Here is a 17,257-nt window from a genome sequence, read left to right as displayed (position 1 = left end):
AAATAGAAGAATGAATGGGACTCAGTATGGAAGGCACAGAAGATTGTGTATTAAAGCTTTGGAAGACTTGCAATCAAACAAGGCAGAAAGGATAGATAACATTATTTCAGAGTTCCAAAAATTATTGTAGAAAGTGGCAATCCAGTGACTATTCAATTTGGATTGTAGAGGCTGGAGACATACTATCAGACAGTATGAAAAACATCACCCTCACAATCCTGAAGACTGGAAGGACAGATAAGTGTGAGAACTGTCACACTATCGGCTAACAGCTCATGCATCAAAGGTCCTTGGGCAGAATAATATACAGAAGAATGGAAAAGAAACTGGAGGATCTATTAGATGATGATAGATTTGACCTTTGGAAAGATAGAAATACCAGAGGGGCATTTTGATGTTGTGTCTGATAATGGAAGCAAAGCTTAAGAAAAATCAAAACAGTTTCATTGGATTTGGCTACCTAGAAAAAGGATTTGACAATGTAAAATTCTGCAAGACATTCAAAATTCTGAGAAAATAGGAGTAATGTACAGGGAAAGATGAGTAATACACAAAACATACAATAAGCAAGAAAATGTGCAGAATCAGTGAACAGAGGAACACAAGCAACAAGAAAAAGACAAAAGGGGCACAAGGTATGCCAGAATTGGAAAGGAACATATGCAAAACACTGACAAAAAATGGGACAATAGGACATTATATTATGATACCAAGTAATAATTTATGTGGTATTGGTGAGCTCAAGTTAAAAAGTTTGTAAGATAGTGTTGCAGTCTTTCACCCTACTGTTCATTCTATTAATCTTCTATTAATCGAAGCCGAATGTCCACTATTTTTATCACATAATACTACATCAAATCTTATGCTTCAAACCAGTACAAACATCAAAACTGCAATAGTGAAATCAAAACACTTACAGCTAAAAGCAAACATGGCATCTTTTAAAAAATATATAGAAGCTTTGGACACATACTCCATTAAGAAATCCCTTTTTTACTGTAGTGGTAAGATTAATATCCATGCCTCACTTTATCTGTCAAGATCTTCTGCAGGTACATAATTCCTAAACATACATTTGATTTGTATGTCTAAATAATATTACAAAAATGATTATTTATAACTCAGTATTAGTAGCAATATTGGTTTAATGTTTGTTCTGTTTCCACAGGCACGTATCACCAAGGACCTGAAAGCTCTACGAGATACATCTGTTTTTGCATTTTTCATGATAAATGCACTCTTTGTACTTGTGGTGTTTTTGCTGCAACAAAACAAAGAAACCATATATATTCAGTGGCCTCTTGGTGCAAAAGCAAACATCACATTTGTTGAGGATGATAATGAGGTATGAGACTAACACAGGTTGTCTCATTATCTCTTTTATTCTTTGTTAATATCATTATGCAATTATGATAGGAAATCTTAAAGGGTTATTCCAAAGAGTATCTGTAATTTCAAATTAGTAGGCTCATTCACCTTGTGGCGTTTGCCTGCTTTATATCTTCATTGATAGTCCTTGGTGTTGACGTACTGCATTGTTATACTGGCTGAAACATGGGGGGGGGGGGGGGGGGGGGGGGGGGAGGGAGGGGGGGGGGGGAAGCTCAGCACTGACTAGCTCAGCACTGAGTAGAAAAGTATTCATTGCTCAAAAACGTGTAATCAGAATAATTGCTGGAGCCCACCCATGGTCATCCTGCAGACATCTATTTAAGGATCTAGGGATCCTCACAGTAACCTCACAGTATATACACTCCTGGAAATTGAAATAAGAACACCGTGAATTCATTGTCCCAGGAAGGGGAAACTTCATTGACACATTCCTGGGGTCAGATACATCACATGATCACACTGACAGAACCACAGGCACGTAGACACAGGCAACAGAGCATGCACAATGTCGGCACTAGTACAGTGTATATCCACCTTTCGCAGCAATGCAGGCTGCTATTCTCCCATGGAGACGATCGTAGAGATGCTGGATGTAGTCCTGTGGAACGGCTTGCCATGCCATTTCCACCTGATGCCTCAGTTGGACCAGCGTTCGTGCTAGACGTGCAGACTGCGTGAGACGACGCTTCATCCAGTCCGAAACATGCTCAATGGGGAACAGATCCGGAGATCTTGCTGGCCAGGGTAGTTGACTTACACCTTCCAGAGCACGTTGGGTGGCACGGGATACATGCGGACGTGCATTGTCCTGTTGGAACAGCAAGTTCCCTTGCCGGTCTAGGAATGGTACAACGATGGGTTCGATGACGGTTTGGATGTACCGTGCACTATTCAGTGTCCCCTCGATGATCACCAGTGGTGTACGGCCAGTGTAGGAGATCGCTCCCCACACCATGATGCCGGGTGTTGGCCCTGTGTGCCTCGGTCGTATGCAGTCCTGATTGTGGCGCTCACCTGCACGGCACCAAACACGCATACGACCATCATTGGCACCAAGGCAGAAGCGACTCTCATCGCTGAAGACGACACGTCTCCATTCGTCCCTCCATTCACGCCTGTCGCGACACCACTGGAGGCGGGCTGCACGATGTTGGGGCGTGAGCGGAAGACGGCCTAACGGTGTGCGGGACCGTAGCCCAGCTTCATGGAGACGGTTGCGAATGGTCCTCGCCGATACCCCAGGAGCAACAGTGTCCCTAATTTGCTGGGAAGTGGCGGTGCGGTCCCCTACGGCACTGCGTAGGATCCTACGGTCTTGGCGTGCATCCGTGCGTCGCTGCGGTCCGGTCCCAGGTCGACGGGCACGTGCACCTTCCGCCGACCACTGGCGACAACATCGATGTACTGTGGAGACCTCACGCCCCACGTGTTGAGCAATTCGGCGGTACGTCCACCCGGCCTCCCGCATGCCCACTATACGCCCTCGCTCAAAGTCCGTCAACTGCACATACGGTTCACATCCACGCTGTTGCGGCATGCTACCAGTGTTAAAGACTGTGATGGAGCTCCGTATGCCATGGCAAACTGGCTGACACTGACGGCGGCGGTGCACAAATGCTGCGCAGCTAGCGCCATTCGACGGCCAACACCGCGGTTCCTGGTGTGTCCGCTGTGCCGTGCGTGTGATCATTGCTTGTACAGCCCTCTCGCAGTGTCCGGAGCAAGTATGGTGGGTCTGACACACCGGTGTCAATGTGTTCTTCTTTCCATTTCCAGGAGTGTATATTCACTTATGAAATTTGTTGTTAATAATCCAACCCAGTTCAAAAGTAATAGCAGTGTGCATAGCTATAACACCAGGAGAAAGGATGATCTTCACTATGCAGGGTTAAATCTGACTTTGGCACAGAAAGGGGTAAATTATGCTGCCACAAAAGTCTTTGGTCACCTACCAAACAGCATCAAAAGCCTGACAGATAGCCAACCAACATTTAAAAATAAATTAAAAGAATTTCTAGATGACAACTCCTTCTACTCATTGGCTGAATTTTTAGATATAAATTAAGGGAGGGGAAAAAAAAACAACTTAAACATTAGTGTCATGCAATATTTTGTGTAATGTAATATCTTGTACAGACATCTTTTATTAACCTGACACGTTCCACATCATTACGAAGTGTCGTATTCATGATCTATGGAACAATTATTAATCTAATCTGATCTAATCTAATCTATTGTGAATGATGTAGCTGACCTAATTCCGCTGTTAAGTTGATGAAATGTTGTTACTTGAAACAGTACATAATTTCCCTCTGAAAATCGACCCTAGACTGACTGTGTGGAGACCAAAAATTTGTCCTTTATATATTCTCACAATATCAGATACTGAAATTATACATTGTTTGATGTTTAATTTACAGAAACTACAGTTAAAACATTACTCAGTCAATTAACCGAATACATCAAAAAATTAATTCTTTTTAACAGTTTCTTTTACCACCAAAGTTATGCCAGTTTATTTGTTTAAATAATGAAATTAACAGATATAGTTACACAAACAATGCTTTTAACAAATCTGATAATTATTTTGGAATTAAATATGAGCTGGCTTTACTAACATGTTTTCGAATAGAGCCAAATAAATACTTTAAGAATCCTAGTAGTTCTTCTTCTAAATGCTTATAATTATTACAGTATTTATATTTGTTTATATGTCAACAATAGATTCTAAGCCACAAAACAATATCGGTACTGATTTCATGCTATAACAAAGGTATTAACTAGGAAAGGTCAAAATCAATTAGGAAATTAATTACACACATAAAACTAAACACAGAATTAGACCTGGTTCTATATTCCTTAAGACTGAGGGCCAACCTTTCTCTTTTAGGAAAAATGCAGATTGTGCTCATGCATGTTAATCGTAATAAGGCAAAAATGAAAATAAAATGAATTTAAGGAGGCAGATGGCAAAACAAGAGGGGAAGTAAAAAGACCCCAGCTTGCTTCATCACAACATATAGACCATTTGGTAGTTGGATGCTATTTGAGTCTCTTATTGCAGCCTTCTAATACAGTCCCCTTTGCTGAGTGCCTTCTATTCAGACTGCTGTCTAAGATTTTATTACTCATTGAGCCTTGTGCATCCCCTGCTGAATTTTTCTGGGGTGAGCAGTGACAACTCCCTGTAGCACTCAGAACTGTCACGTATGAGACAAAATAAATAAAGAAAATACTTTTTTATTTCTATTTTTTGACACTTAAGTTTCCAATTATGAAAATACTCTGGAAACTGAAGTAATTTATAGACAAATACATAAAGTAAAATTGCTTTCATGGCTAACAATTACATCTGTCTGTAAGTCTAACATGATGTTGTAGCCTGTGAGGAAATTAATGTCCTACATCTAATGTACGAGGGTTATTCCAAAAGTAAGGTCCGATCGGTCGCGAAATGGAAACGACTATGAAAATCCGATAAAGCTTTGCACAGATGTGTTGGGTAGTGTCTCTAGTATAACCCCAGTTAGCATCACGTCGCTCTTCTCATTTCTGAGCTCGCAGTGAGTGCGTAAAGATGTCTAGAAAATAGTGTCTGCCGCCAAGTACGAGGGCCTGGTGAGAAATTTCGCCTGAAGCTATGCAGCCATCATTACATAACTGTCGTGCTGTTTCGTCTTCACGACAATTCTCAGCCGCATTCTGCAGGGGCAATGAAGATGCTCCTGCATCGTTTTCAAATGGAAATGTTAGATTACCCACAATACAGTCCGCAATTGTCTCCCCCTGAGTTTCATCTCTGGTCACATGAACCGCTGTCTTTGAAGACAACATTTTGACACAGACAACGAGGTGTAGGCCAGCGTGGGGAATTGGCGGAAAGCACTGGCAGCTGCCTTCTATGATGAGGCTATTGAAAAGTTGGTACAACGCTATGACAAAAGTCTAAGTCAGAACGGCGACTACGTAGAGAAGTAGCTGAAAGGTGTAGCTAATTGTTACAAGTAAAACATTTCTGATGTTCACTGTGGTTTCAATTTGGCAATCAATCGGACCTTACTTTTGGAATAACCCTCGTACATCATTAGTTCACTGTTTCTTCTTAGGTATCCAAGCAGACTACATATATAGGTAAAAACATATACTCATCATCTTTGATACCCATTTAATATATCAGCATTCACTGCAAACATCAGTTACAATTACTTTGGTCCAATTCTATTGAATCTGTACCATGATACCTCTTCTGTAGGTTCATGTATCATTTAATCATTAGACAATAGCAAACTAACTGCTATGTTATAGGAAGAAAATGGGCTGCCAGTCAGTAATATGTACAGAATGTAAACAGTGTGATCAGCTCAAATCTGACTGTCTTGTTTAGTTACTTGTTGATGTTGTCTTATGTTTTGAATAACATTTTGTTCTTGGATGTAGGCTGCTATCTGAAACTTTTTTTGAAGCCATAGTGGTAAGTCTTAATTTTTTCTGTGTAAATAATAATGCTATAGTATTCAAAATGTCAAACTCTGTCTACATCTACACTCTACAAATAATTATGAAGTGCATGGCAAAGGGTATGCCACTCTGCAGCAGTTATTAGGGTTCCTTCCTGTTCCATTCACGTATGAATTGTGGGAAGAATGATTGTTTAAGTGCCTCTGTGTATGCTGTAATTAATCTAATCTTATTCTCATGATCCCCATGTGAATGATTCATAGGGGGTTGTAGCATATTCCTAGATTCATCATTTAAATCCAGGTCTTGAAACGTTACAAACAGGCTTTCTTAGGATAGTTTACATCTATCTTCAAGAGTCTGCCAGTTCAATTTCCTCAGAACATATGTGACACTTTCCCCCAGATGAAACAAAACTGTGACTATTCATGCTGCCCTTCTCTGTATACATTCAATATCCCCTGCAAATCCTGTTTGGTATGTCTCCCACACACTTGAGCAGTATTCTAGAATGGTTCACTTGGGTACGAGGTGCATTCAAGTTCTAAAGCCTCCGATTTTTTTTTTTTCCGGACTGGAAAGAGGTAGAAACATGCGCATTGTTTTAAAATGAGGCCGCATTCATTGTCAATATGTCCCAGAGATGACAGCACCGTACGGCAGATGGAATTTTACCGCCAGCGGGGAGAATGAGAACTGTTTTAAATACTTAAAATGGCGATGTTTTCCTTACTTGAACAGCGTGCAATCATTCGTTTTCTGAATTTGCGTGGTGTGAAACCAATTGAAATTCATCGACAGTTGAAGGAGACATGTGGTGATGGAGTTATTGATGTGTCGAAAGTGCGTTCGTGGGTGCGACAGCTTAATGAAGGCAGAACATCGTGTGACAACAAACCGAAACAACCTCGGGCTCGCACAAGCTGGTCTGACGACATGATCGAGAAAGTGGAGAGAATTGTTTTGGGGGATCGCCGAATGACTGTTGAACAGATCGCCTCCAGAGTTGGCATTTCTGTGGGTTCTGTGTGCGCAATCCTGCATGCCGACCTGAAAATGCGAAAAGTGTCATCCAGGTAGGTGCCACGAATGCTGACGGACGACCACATGGCTGCCCGTGTGGCATGTTGCCACGCAATGTTGACGCGCAATGACAGCACGAATGGGACTTTCTTTTCGTCGGTTGTGACAATGGATGAGACGTGGATGCTGTTTTTCAATCCAGAAACAAAGCGCCAGTCAGCTCAATGGAAGCACACAGATTCACCGCCACCAAAAAAATTTCGGGTAACCGCCAGTGCTGAAAAACTGATGGTGTCCATGTTCTGGGACAGCGAGGGTGTAATCCTTACCCATTGCATTCCAAAGGGCACTATGGTAACAGGTGCATCCTACGAAAATGTTTTGAAGAACAAATTCCTTCCTGCACTGCAACAAAAACGTCCGGGAAGGGCTGCGCGTGTGCTGTTTCACCAAGACAACGGACCCGCACATCGAGCTAACGTTACACAACAGTTTCTTCGTGATAACAACTTTGAAGTGATTCCTCATGCTCCCTACTCACCTGACCTGGCTCCTAGTGACTTTTGGCTTTTTCCAACAATGAAAGACACTCTCCATGGCCGCACATTCACCAGCCGTGCTGCTGTTGCTTCAGCGATTTTCCAGTGGTCAAAACAGACTCCTAAAGAAGCCTTCGCCGCTGCCATGGAATCATGACATCAGCGCTGTGAAAAATGTGTACGTCTGCAGGGTGATTACGTCGAGAAGTAACGCCAGTTTCATCGATTTCGGGTGAGTAGTTAATTAGGAAAAAAATCGGAGGCCTTAGAACTTGAATGCACCTCATAATTCCAGCTGTGACCCATTGATGTCATAGTCATAGGATACTATGTTTTTAATTTTGCGAGCAGCCTAATTTTACATTTATGAATATGTAAAACAAGTTGCCAGTCTTTGCACTACTTTCATATCTTATGAAGAACTGACTGAATATTTATGCACCTGTTTTTAGACAGTATTTCATTATAGATAACCTCATGAAGCAGTACTTAATTACAGATAACTTCATCATCTGTAAAAAGTCTGAGGTCACTATTAATATTGTCCACAAGGTCATTAATATACAACATGAACAGCAAGGGTCCCAACACACACTCCTGAGGCACACCTGAAGTTACTTCTACATCTGATAATGACTCTCCCTCAGGTGTAATATACTGCATGAAAAAATCCTCAATCAGTGACAAGTTTTGCTTAATATACCATATGATCATACTTTAGACAATAAGCCTAGATGGGGTACTCAGTCGAATGGTTTCCAGAAATCAAGAAATACTGTGTCTACCTGCCCTCCTTGATCCAAAGCTTTCAGTATGTCAAGTGACTTAAGTGTGAGTTGATTTCAACATGACTATGTGTTTGAAATCCATGTTGGTTGGCATGGAGGTCATTCTGTTTGAGGTACCTCATTATGTTTGAGCTCAAAACATGTTCTAAGATTCTACAAGAAATTGATATCAAGGACATTGGGTGGTGGTTTTGTGGATCATTCCTACCACTCTTCTTGTAACTGGGTCTGACCCATGCTTTCTTCCAACTGCTGAACATAATTGTTTTTCAAGGGATCTGCAATAGATTATAGTTAGGAGATGGTATAATTCAACCTCAAATTCCTTATAGAATCTGATAGGGCTTCCATTAGGCTCTAGAGGTTTGTTCAATTTTAACTATTTCAGCTGTTTCTCAACACCACTGACACTTATTTCACTTGTCTTTTAAGTGGTACAATGATTAAATTGAGGTAGTTTTCGTGGGGTTTCCTTTGTAAATGAACAGTTGAAAACAGAATTAAGCATTTTAGCATTTGCTTTGTTACGCTCAGTTCAAATCCTGTCTCATCTGGATGCTGACTTTGGTGCTACTAATAGACTTTACATATGACCAGAATTTCTGTGGGTTTTGTGAAAGATCATTGGACAATATTCAGCTATGGTAGTCGTTGAAGACTTCTCACATTGCTCTCTCAACAGCTAAATGCATTTCATTCAGGTTCCCTCTGTCTGTAGTACTATGCTTTGTTTTACATCTGTTATGCAATAGCCTGTATACACGGAGGATCCTCCAATTATGAACAGTTCTGCTGGGTACATATTTATCCAGTGCATGGTCAATTATTCTTTAAAACTGGAGCCATAGTTTCTCTACATGTTCCTGCCCTGTGTTGAAAGTTTCAGGTTTCTCAATCAGATATGACACTACTGCTTTTTACTGAACATTTATCTTTTTCTACTTTTTTTAGTTGTCTTTTGTGCTTTGGTAATCATTGTTGCTACAAATGCACCATGGTCACTGATACCAATTTTTACATGAACATCCTCAAAGAGGGCAGGTGTAGTTCTTCATAGTTTTCAGAGAAGGCATTTAGCAATGTTTCACAGGATGCCTCATTATGCCCACTACTAACAAAACTGTAATTTTCCCAATTGATAGTTGGATGATTAAAGTCTCTGCCGATGAATACAGTATGCCTGGTGAACTTATGTACAAGTAAACTGAAGTTTTCTTTAAAGTTTCCTGTTACATCAAGAGATGAGTCTGGCAGATGATAGAAGGATCCAGTTACCATTTCATGCCCACCCCTGATACTGAGTCTTGTCCAAGCAGTGTCACATGCAGCGTCAAGTTTCTATCTCAGTGGATTTGAGTTTCTTGTCTTCAGCAACAAATACATCACTTCCCGTTCCCATTAGACTATTCTTTCAATACACACTTAAATTCTCCCTAAAAATTTCATTGCTATCAATTTCAGTTTCAACCAGCTTTCTGTACCCAGTATTATGTGCGCTTCACTGTTTTCAAGAGTGCTTCAAACTCTGGCACTTTGGGCAGCTAACTACAGTGTAGACTCAATTATCCAGATTAATTTTTGTTGAACTCATTTGAATAATCAAAAATGTGGATAACTGAACATATGAAGTAAACTGATTTTTGTATTACTAACTCTAGAAAAATAACCTATGTTGCTGGTTGTCTTTTAGGTACATTCTCATATGCTTAACTGTCTGTGGTTAAAACATAATGTCAGGTGATTGTTTTTGTAAAAACCAACAGTACAAGGCTTCTTTCAAAAGTTCATTTTTCGGTTTCTTCATAACTTTTCATATTTACTCCCATCTTCACTATCAAGTTTGAAAGTGCACTTCAAAACTGAATCAGTATTCTTCTTAATATCGCTTACGCAGCTGAACTAACTCAAGTGCTGGGCAGAGATTGCATGTGGCACAGGTGGGTAGTGCCAGCACTACATATATGTGCAAATGTGGGCTAGACTACAAAGATCTTTGCTTGCAGCTGACAATCCAGATAATTGTGAATCTGTATAACAGAAGTCTGGATAATGAGTTTCCGCAGTATTGAGCTTTTAATTCCCTCACGTGTGAGGGGCACTCTTTTGGAACTTACACTTATAGTTCTAAGTCTCCTACATCTGTCATTATCTGGATTGGATGGAGAGTCACTTAATCTAAAAAAACTCTTGTGTGCACCCCCCACACAGTCAGTTACTCGAGTAGCAGCCTCTAATGGGTGGTGCACATCTGATCCATTAGAGGGACCCAACAGCTCTCAACCTTACAGCCCAAGTCCAGGAAGTAGCTCTTTAACTTGTCACAGAATCTATGAAGCCAGAACCAGGGGACCATGGTCAGTTCTTGGCCCACTGCTAAAAATTGTGAGCTTTGTTGAAAGTCCATGTGCAAGGCTGGTCTTCTCAACCCTCTCTGCCAGTCACTGGAATGAGCGAAGTATGACCTCAGAGCCCGGACGATAGGAACTGTTTGTCCTAACATGCATCACAATCTGCAGTTTGTTGCACTGTTGTTTTATGAAATAGTTATTTTATACTTTACTTGCTGATATCCTCTTGTTTTCATGTTCATAAAATATCGTTCCATGATATGACATGGTATAACATGCATTTGAGCTAAAATGTATTTTGGAAAAGTTCAGTTACATTTCATGCATAAGTCTAATAAATAGTCCAAACCTGCCTTACAAGTTAAAATATCTGCAATTTTATTTTATTAGTTCATTGCGTGCCACGATGTAATTTTTATAACATTATGAAATAGATAAATATTACACTCTTTTCAATACACAAAGAAATCTGTGTTTGGAGAAGAGTGATTGATGCATAACTTACTTTGACACAATTGTGTCTACAATAAAAAGAAGTACAGGAAGATAGTATTTTAAAATGTCTGGTCTGTTTGTTTGTCAGATTAGTTATTCATCTGGAGAATGACTTCAGAGTTGTTAACTGTTACCTGTCTGAATACGCTTACTATCACAGTAATCATCTCAGTTTTGGACTAGAAATGGTAATGCTAAAAATATGCTTTTAGTTTGTTTTTATTTTACCTATCTTATCTGTTACTTCTTTTTAATAAGTTAACAGATTTTTGTTGTTAACCTGTCGTGGTGTCACTGTTTTCATCTGATGGAGACATTTTTATAATGTTGAAACCATGGTCAAGGGGTTTAAATAAACCTTCCATTTTGCAACTGATTGGCTGTTTATTATTTCTTCAGAGACTGTAAATTAAATTGACAATCACAATAAAATAAAATTAATGCAAGAGTACAATATCAAAGAAAGAGGTGTTACATATGGAAGGGGATGAACAAACTGAGTGAAAGATAGAACCGTCACTTATAACAGGAAATGCATAAACTAAGTTATATATCAGTGGTATGAAGAATTTCTTTTACCAAAGGGAGTATGTACATATAAAATATAACAGAATATATTGAGAACAGAGACAATCCAATAAATACACTGACTAACCAATCATGGGCAGAAGTACTGTTACAAACTAGCACAAACACTGCATATAATGTTCTTTCTTCCCTGTTTATGTTGACTTTTGAAATGTGTTTTCCTAAGAAACTAGTCAAAACAAACACATATGGGAAAAATTATATATAAAAACAAAGATGAGGTGACTTACCGAACGAAAGTGCTGGCAGGTCGATAGACACACAAACAAACACAAACATACACACAAAATTCAAGCTTTCGCAACAAACTGTTGCCTCATCAGGAAAGAGGGAAGGAGAGGGGAAGACGAAAGGAAGTGGGTTTTAAGGGAGAGGGTAAGGAGTCATTCCAATCCCGGGAGCGGAAAGACTTTCCTTCGGGGGAAAAAAGGACAGGTATACACTCGCACACACGCACATATCCATCCACACATACAGACACAAGGTCTGCTTGTGTCTGTATGTGTGGATGGATATGTGCGTGTGTGCGAGTGTATACCTGTCCTTTTTTCCCCCGAAGGAAAGTCTTTCCGCTCCCGGGATTGGAATGACTCCTTACCCTCTCCCTTAAAACCCACTTCCTTTCGTCTTCCCCTCTCCTTCCCTCTTTCCTGATGAGGCAACAGTTTGTTGCGAAAGCTTGAATTTTGTGTGTATGTTTGTGTTTGTTTGTGTGTCTATCGACCTGCCAGCACTTTCGTTCGGTAAGTCACCTCATCTTTGTTTTATATATAATTTTTCCCACGTGGAATGTTTCCCTCTATTATATTGATATCAAACACATATGGGCATACACATGCTAACTCCTGGATCACAACGGGTATTAGAAATTCCTCCAGGACCATGAAAATGCTTAACTATAGACTGAAAAGTTGGACTGACCCCAAGTTTAAAGAATATGTAACAAATTACAAAAAAATATATAGAAAAGTAATTACAAAAGCAAAATTACTAAGTAATGATAAATTAATAAGAAAATCAGGCAATAAATCAAAAACCACTTGGAAAATTGTGAAAAGGGAAACAGGTAAGGGCCTCAAGGATCAGGAAATAGTACTCAAAAATAGTGAAAATATTGAATTAAAAGATGAAACTCTGGCAAATTACATTAATAAATGCTTTTTAGTGTACCAGTGTCATTAAGTAAAATCTTTACTAAACATGAGAAATTAACAGCCCCAAAAGTAGACAGTAGTATGTTGTTAATTCCCACAAATGATAATGAAATATTAAAGGTGATAAAGAGTCTAAAATCAAAAATGTCTGCAGGTGTGGATGAAGTGCCTGTGTCAATAATAAAAAAAGTTGCCCAACAAATTATAAAGCCCCTGGTACATATTGCCAATTTGTCTTTCAGCGAAGGTGTGTTTCCTGAGAGGTTGAAAATCTCTAAGGTTTGACCTCTGTTTAAAAAAGGAGATCTATACGAGGTAGAAAATTATAGACCAATATCCCTTCTCCAATCATTTTCAAAAATTCTAGAGAAATTAATGAAAACCAGACTCATAAATTGCTTAGATGCTCACAAACTTCTAAACTGCAATCAACATGGCTTTCGCTCGGGCCACAGCACAGAATCAGCTATCCATGCCTATACCAAAGAGATTGTCAGGAGTCTCGACACTAAAAAATGTGTAGTGGGAATTAACTTAGATTTATCTAAAGCTTTTGATACAGTAAATCACAAAATTCTGTTAAACAAGATGGAGGCAATAGGTGTAAGGGGAGTTGTGAAGCAGTGGTTTGAATCTTAGCTTCCAGATAGAACTCAGGTGGTAGAAATCATCGCAGAGCATAAAAATCAGAAAATCAAGTTGGTCTCAGATGCAAAGAAATTGGAAATAGGTGCCCCACAGGGCAGTGTTCTCGGTCCTTTATTATTCTTGCTTTATATAAATGACATAAAAAATCCTAATATTTCTACCAAAATAATGTTGTTCGCAGATGACACTAGCATAATTATAAGCGATGATAAAAAATCATTAACCGCCACAACTGATATAGTCCTGAAATATATTCAACATTGGTTTAATGCTAATGAGTTAACACTTAATCTAAGTAAAACAAATTATATACAGTATGGCAAAGCAACTCAAGATATGGACCTCCAGTTAAAACTAATGGATAAGAAGATAGAGAGTGTACAATCCACAAAGTTTTTGGGCATGCACATTGATCAGAACTTAAGCTGGAAAGACCATCTCAAGTACTTATCCCACAGGCTCAATTTGGCATGTTTTGCATTGAGGATATTATCTAGAGTATGTAGCACAGACTGTACTAGACTAGTGTATTTTGCTTACTTTCAGTCCATCGTGTCTTATGGCATAGTGTTCTGGGGTAAAACTAAATCAAGCTTAATAGATATCTTCAAATTTCAGAAAAGAGCTGTACGAATCATAACACATAACTCTCCAAGAACTCATTGTAGGCCCCTTTTCAAAGAACTGCAAATATTCACAATACCATCACTGTAAATTTTTAAAAGCATTCTGTGTACAAGAGCACATATGAAAAATCTACGTACAAATGAGGACTGCCACAATTATAATACTAGAACTCGTAAGAATTTGTATGTAGAAAGGGTAAGGACAACACAAACCCAAAAGCATGTAAGTTATTTTGGAATAAAACTCTACAATGCTCTGCCAGTGTACATGAAGGCAATAATAGATGAAGTAAAATTTAAGACTGAACTTAAAAATTACCTTTTAAGTAAAACTTTCTATGATGTAGATGAGTACTTTGATTGTGTGTAAATTTATTGCCAAAAATTTTAATTTGTATGTCTAAACTTGTACTTTTAAAAAATGTCTTGAAAGTGATATTCCATTATTATGTCTGTAGTACTTGTACTAGTATGATAACTTTGTTGTGACAATTCCTACATCATGTAAATGATATACAGGAAGATAATAAAATGAAAAATGAATGAAAAAAATGAATGAAATGAAATGAATGAAAATAAATACAGGAAATAGTGGGGAATGAAATGGAAAAGATACTGTAGGAAGAACTGAAGAAATATGGGGCTTAAGAGAAGTAAATGTGGGGCTTAAGAGAAGATTAGGAGAAGGGAAGTACCGAGATGAGTTCGTTGATTTAATTGTAAAACAGGATTTTGAGCCAGATGTTTATTGATTTGTTTCTCCTCCAAAAGATTAAGTTTTTGGCCTACATTTGCGAAGTGGAAGACATGGTACTGTGGGTGGTAGCTGGTAGCACTATATGTACAGTAGATGTGGACTCAGAATTCTGCCTGACTGGCCCATGTAAATCTTATCACAGTTAGCACAAGTAATTTTATACACCCCACTGTTGGATAGTTGTTTTTTCCTATTGAAAATATGCTTGGATGTGGCATTCCCCACACTGTATTTAAATATAAAGGAAACAAACCAGGAAAAAGACATTATGGAGTTAAAGTAATTTAGGAGTGAAGGTAACAACTCACAAAACAGTAGGAGTGTCGAGTCATGATAGGACCGCAGAAAAGCATGAAAATTTCACTAGTTTTTGGATGCACCCCAATTTGAGCTAAAGCATATGCACACACCCCTCTCCCCAGCCCCCACCCCCCTCACACACACACACACACACACACGCACAAACACACAAACACACACACGCATACATACAAACACACACACCTGTATAGCAACACTGTGAGGACTGAATGCACAGTCCCAAAGGCAAGCAGACCAGGGTGAGGGGCTGTGTTGAGTGTTGGACATGAGGGATGAAAAGAAGCATGGAATGAATGGGGGTTTTGGGAAAGGATGGCTAATGGTTTGGAGAGAGGCAGCAATAATACAAGGTAGGAATATGGGAGGGAGAGTTAGCTGATGCATAGAATTGGAATGCGACACTTGGACACCAGAACTGTTGAGTTTGTGCAGCTTGCGAGACTGAATTGGGAAGGCGTGAAAGAATAGATGAAGGGCAGACTGTGGTAAGAGGGTGTAGGTGCAGAAGATTAGTTGAGATTGAAATTAGGAAGATTACAGAAAATAAGAATGTTGCAAGGATAACTCCCATCTATGTAGTTCATAACAGCTGGTGTTGGATGGAGCAGGAGGATAAGCTCCACATGGCACAAGTTGTAAAGCAACCATTAAAACTAATCAAGTTGTGCTCCAGCAGAGTGTTCTGCCATGTAGTTGTCAACTCTGGCTCCTGGCCACAGTATGACTGTGGCCAGCGATTGTAGCACAGGATAAGCCTGTGATGGAATAAAGTAGGTATGCTAGGTGGGTTAATCGGGCAGGTACACAAGGATATGACCCTTTGGAGAAGGATTATGGGTAGAATGTCTGTCATTTACAGGCATGGTGATAGGTAGCAAAGCTCTGAGAAAGAACTTGTTCAGTTCCTCCAGTTGGGGATGATATTTGGCCAGGAGGGGGTGCTCCTACGCAGGTGGTTCTTGGTGGTGTTAGAAGGGTTAGGGCAAGAGTAGTCTCATAATTGCAGATATGCTGTCCACATAAGGCCAGGATGTGGAAGGGATGACAACCATCAGAAGGCAGGTACTGTTGATGATTAGTAGGTTTGATATGGGGGGAGCCATCAGGGGGGCAGAAGTCAATGTCCCAAAAAGTGGAATGTTGGGCCGAGGAAGATGAGGTGAAGCAAATGGAAGAGGAGAAGTTGAGGCTATAGAGGAATGAGGATAATATGTCATGACCCTTGGTCTAGATCATGAAGATATTGTCAATGAACCTGAACCAGACAAGGGATTTGGGGTTTTTGAGAGACCAGGAAGGTTTCATCTAGATGACATATGAACAGATTGTCATAGGAAGGTGTCTTTGAGGCGTATATAGTTGTGCCACATATTTGTTTCCGCCAAAGAAATAGTAGTTATGTGTGGGGATATAATTAGTTAGATGTTTAAGGAGGTAGTGAGTTTTAGTGGAAAGCATGTTGGGAGAGGTAGTACTTAACAGCAGCAAGGCCAGGGGCATGAGGGATGTTGACATACTGGGAGATGGCATCAGCAGTGCCGGGTAGGTATCCAGGTGGTAAACGGGTCAGAGAAGGAAATGGTTCCTATCTTTATTACGAGAGGCTAGGCTATGGGTAATTGGTTGGAGGTATTGGCCGACACGAGGGGAGCACAGTAACCAGCTACAATGAGTCATCCAGGATTGTTGAGATGTGTGTGGAAGGCAGGTGTGCAGGGGTTTTGGATTGAGGAAGGACATAGATTAAGGAAAAGATTCTGGGAGAGGGCTAAGGATTTCAGTGGGGATTAGGTGACTTCTGCTATGGGATCACTATAGCACAGCTTTTAGGCAGAGGAGTCAGATAATTAACTGCAGTTTTAAGAGTTGAAAGACATGAAAAGGAGGTTGTACTTGTGAAGAAAGTGAGACAGAGTTCTAGAGTAATCCCCCCACCCCCCACTTGGTATTAAATCTATCTTTGAGCAAGCAGTGAAGGGAACCAAGGAGAAATTTGAGCAGTGTATTAAAATTCAGGGGGAAGAAATGAAAATGTGAAAGTTTGCCGATAACGTAATTTTGCTGGAGATGACAAAAGACTTGGAAGATCAGCTGAGTGGAATGGAGTCTTGAATCACATC

At 39.8% G+C, this 17,257-nt stretch overlaps 1 protein-coding gene across 1 annotated transcript in view; it reads left to right on the top strand.

Moving 5' to 3' along the window:
• Positions 1–17,257, top strand: part of LOC124615848 (chitin synthase chs-2-like) — a 231,621-nt gene that overhangs the window by 186,763 nt on the left and 27,601 nt on the right. The window contains exon 19 of the mRNA XM_047144001.1: positions 1,169–1,345. Coding sequence (XP_046999957.1) covers positions 1,169–1,345 — 177 coding nt within the window. The remainder of the gene's footprint in view (positions 1–1,168; positions 1,346–17,257) is intronic.

Source organism: Schistocerca americana, chromosome 5 (assembly GCF_021461395.2).
Source record: "Schistocerca americana isolate TAMUIC-IGC-003095 chromosome 5, iqSchAmer2.1, whole genome shotgun sequence".
Taxonomy (NCBI): domain Eukaryota; kingdom Metazoa; phylum Arthropoda; class Insecta; order Orthoptera; family Acrididae; genus Schistocerca; species Schistocerca americana.
The sequence above is the reverse complement of the archived record's forward strand: the minus strand, read 5'-3'. Positions and strand labels throughout refer to the sequence as shown.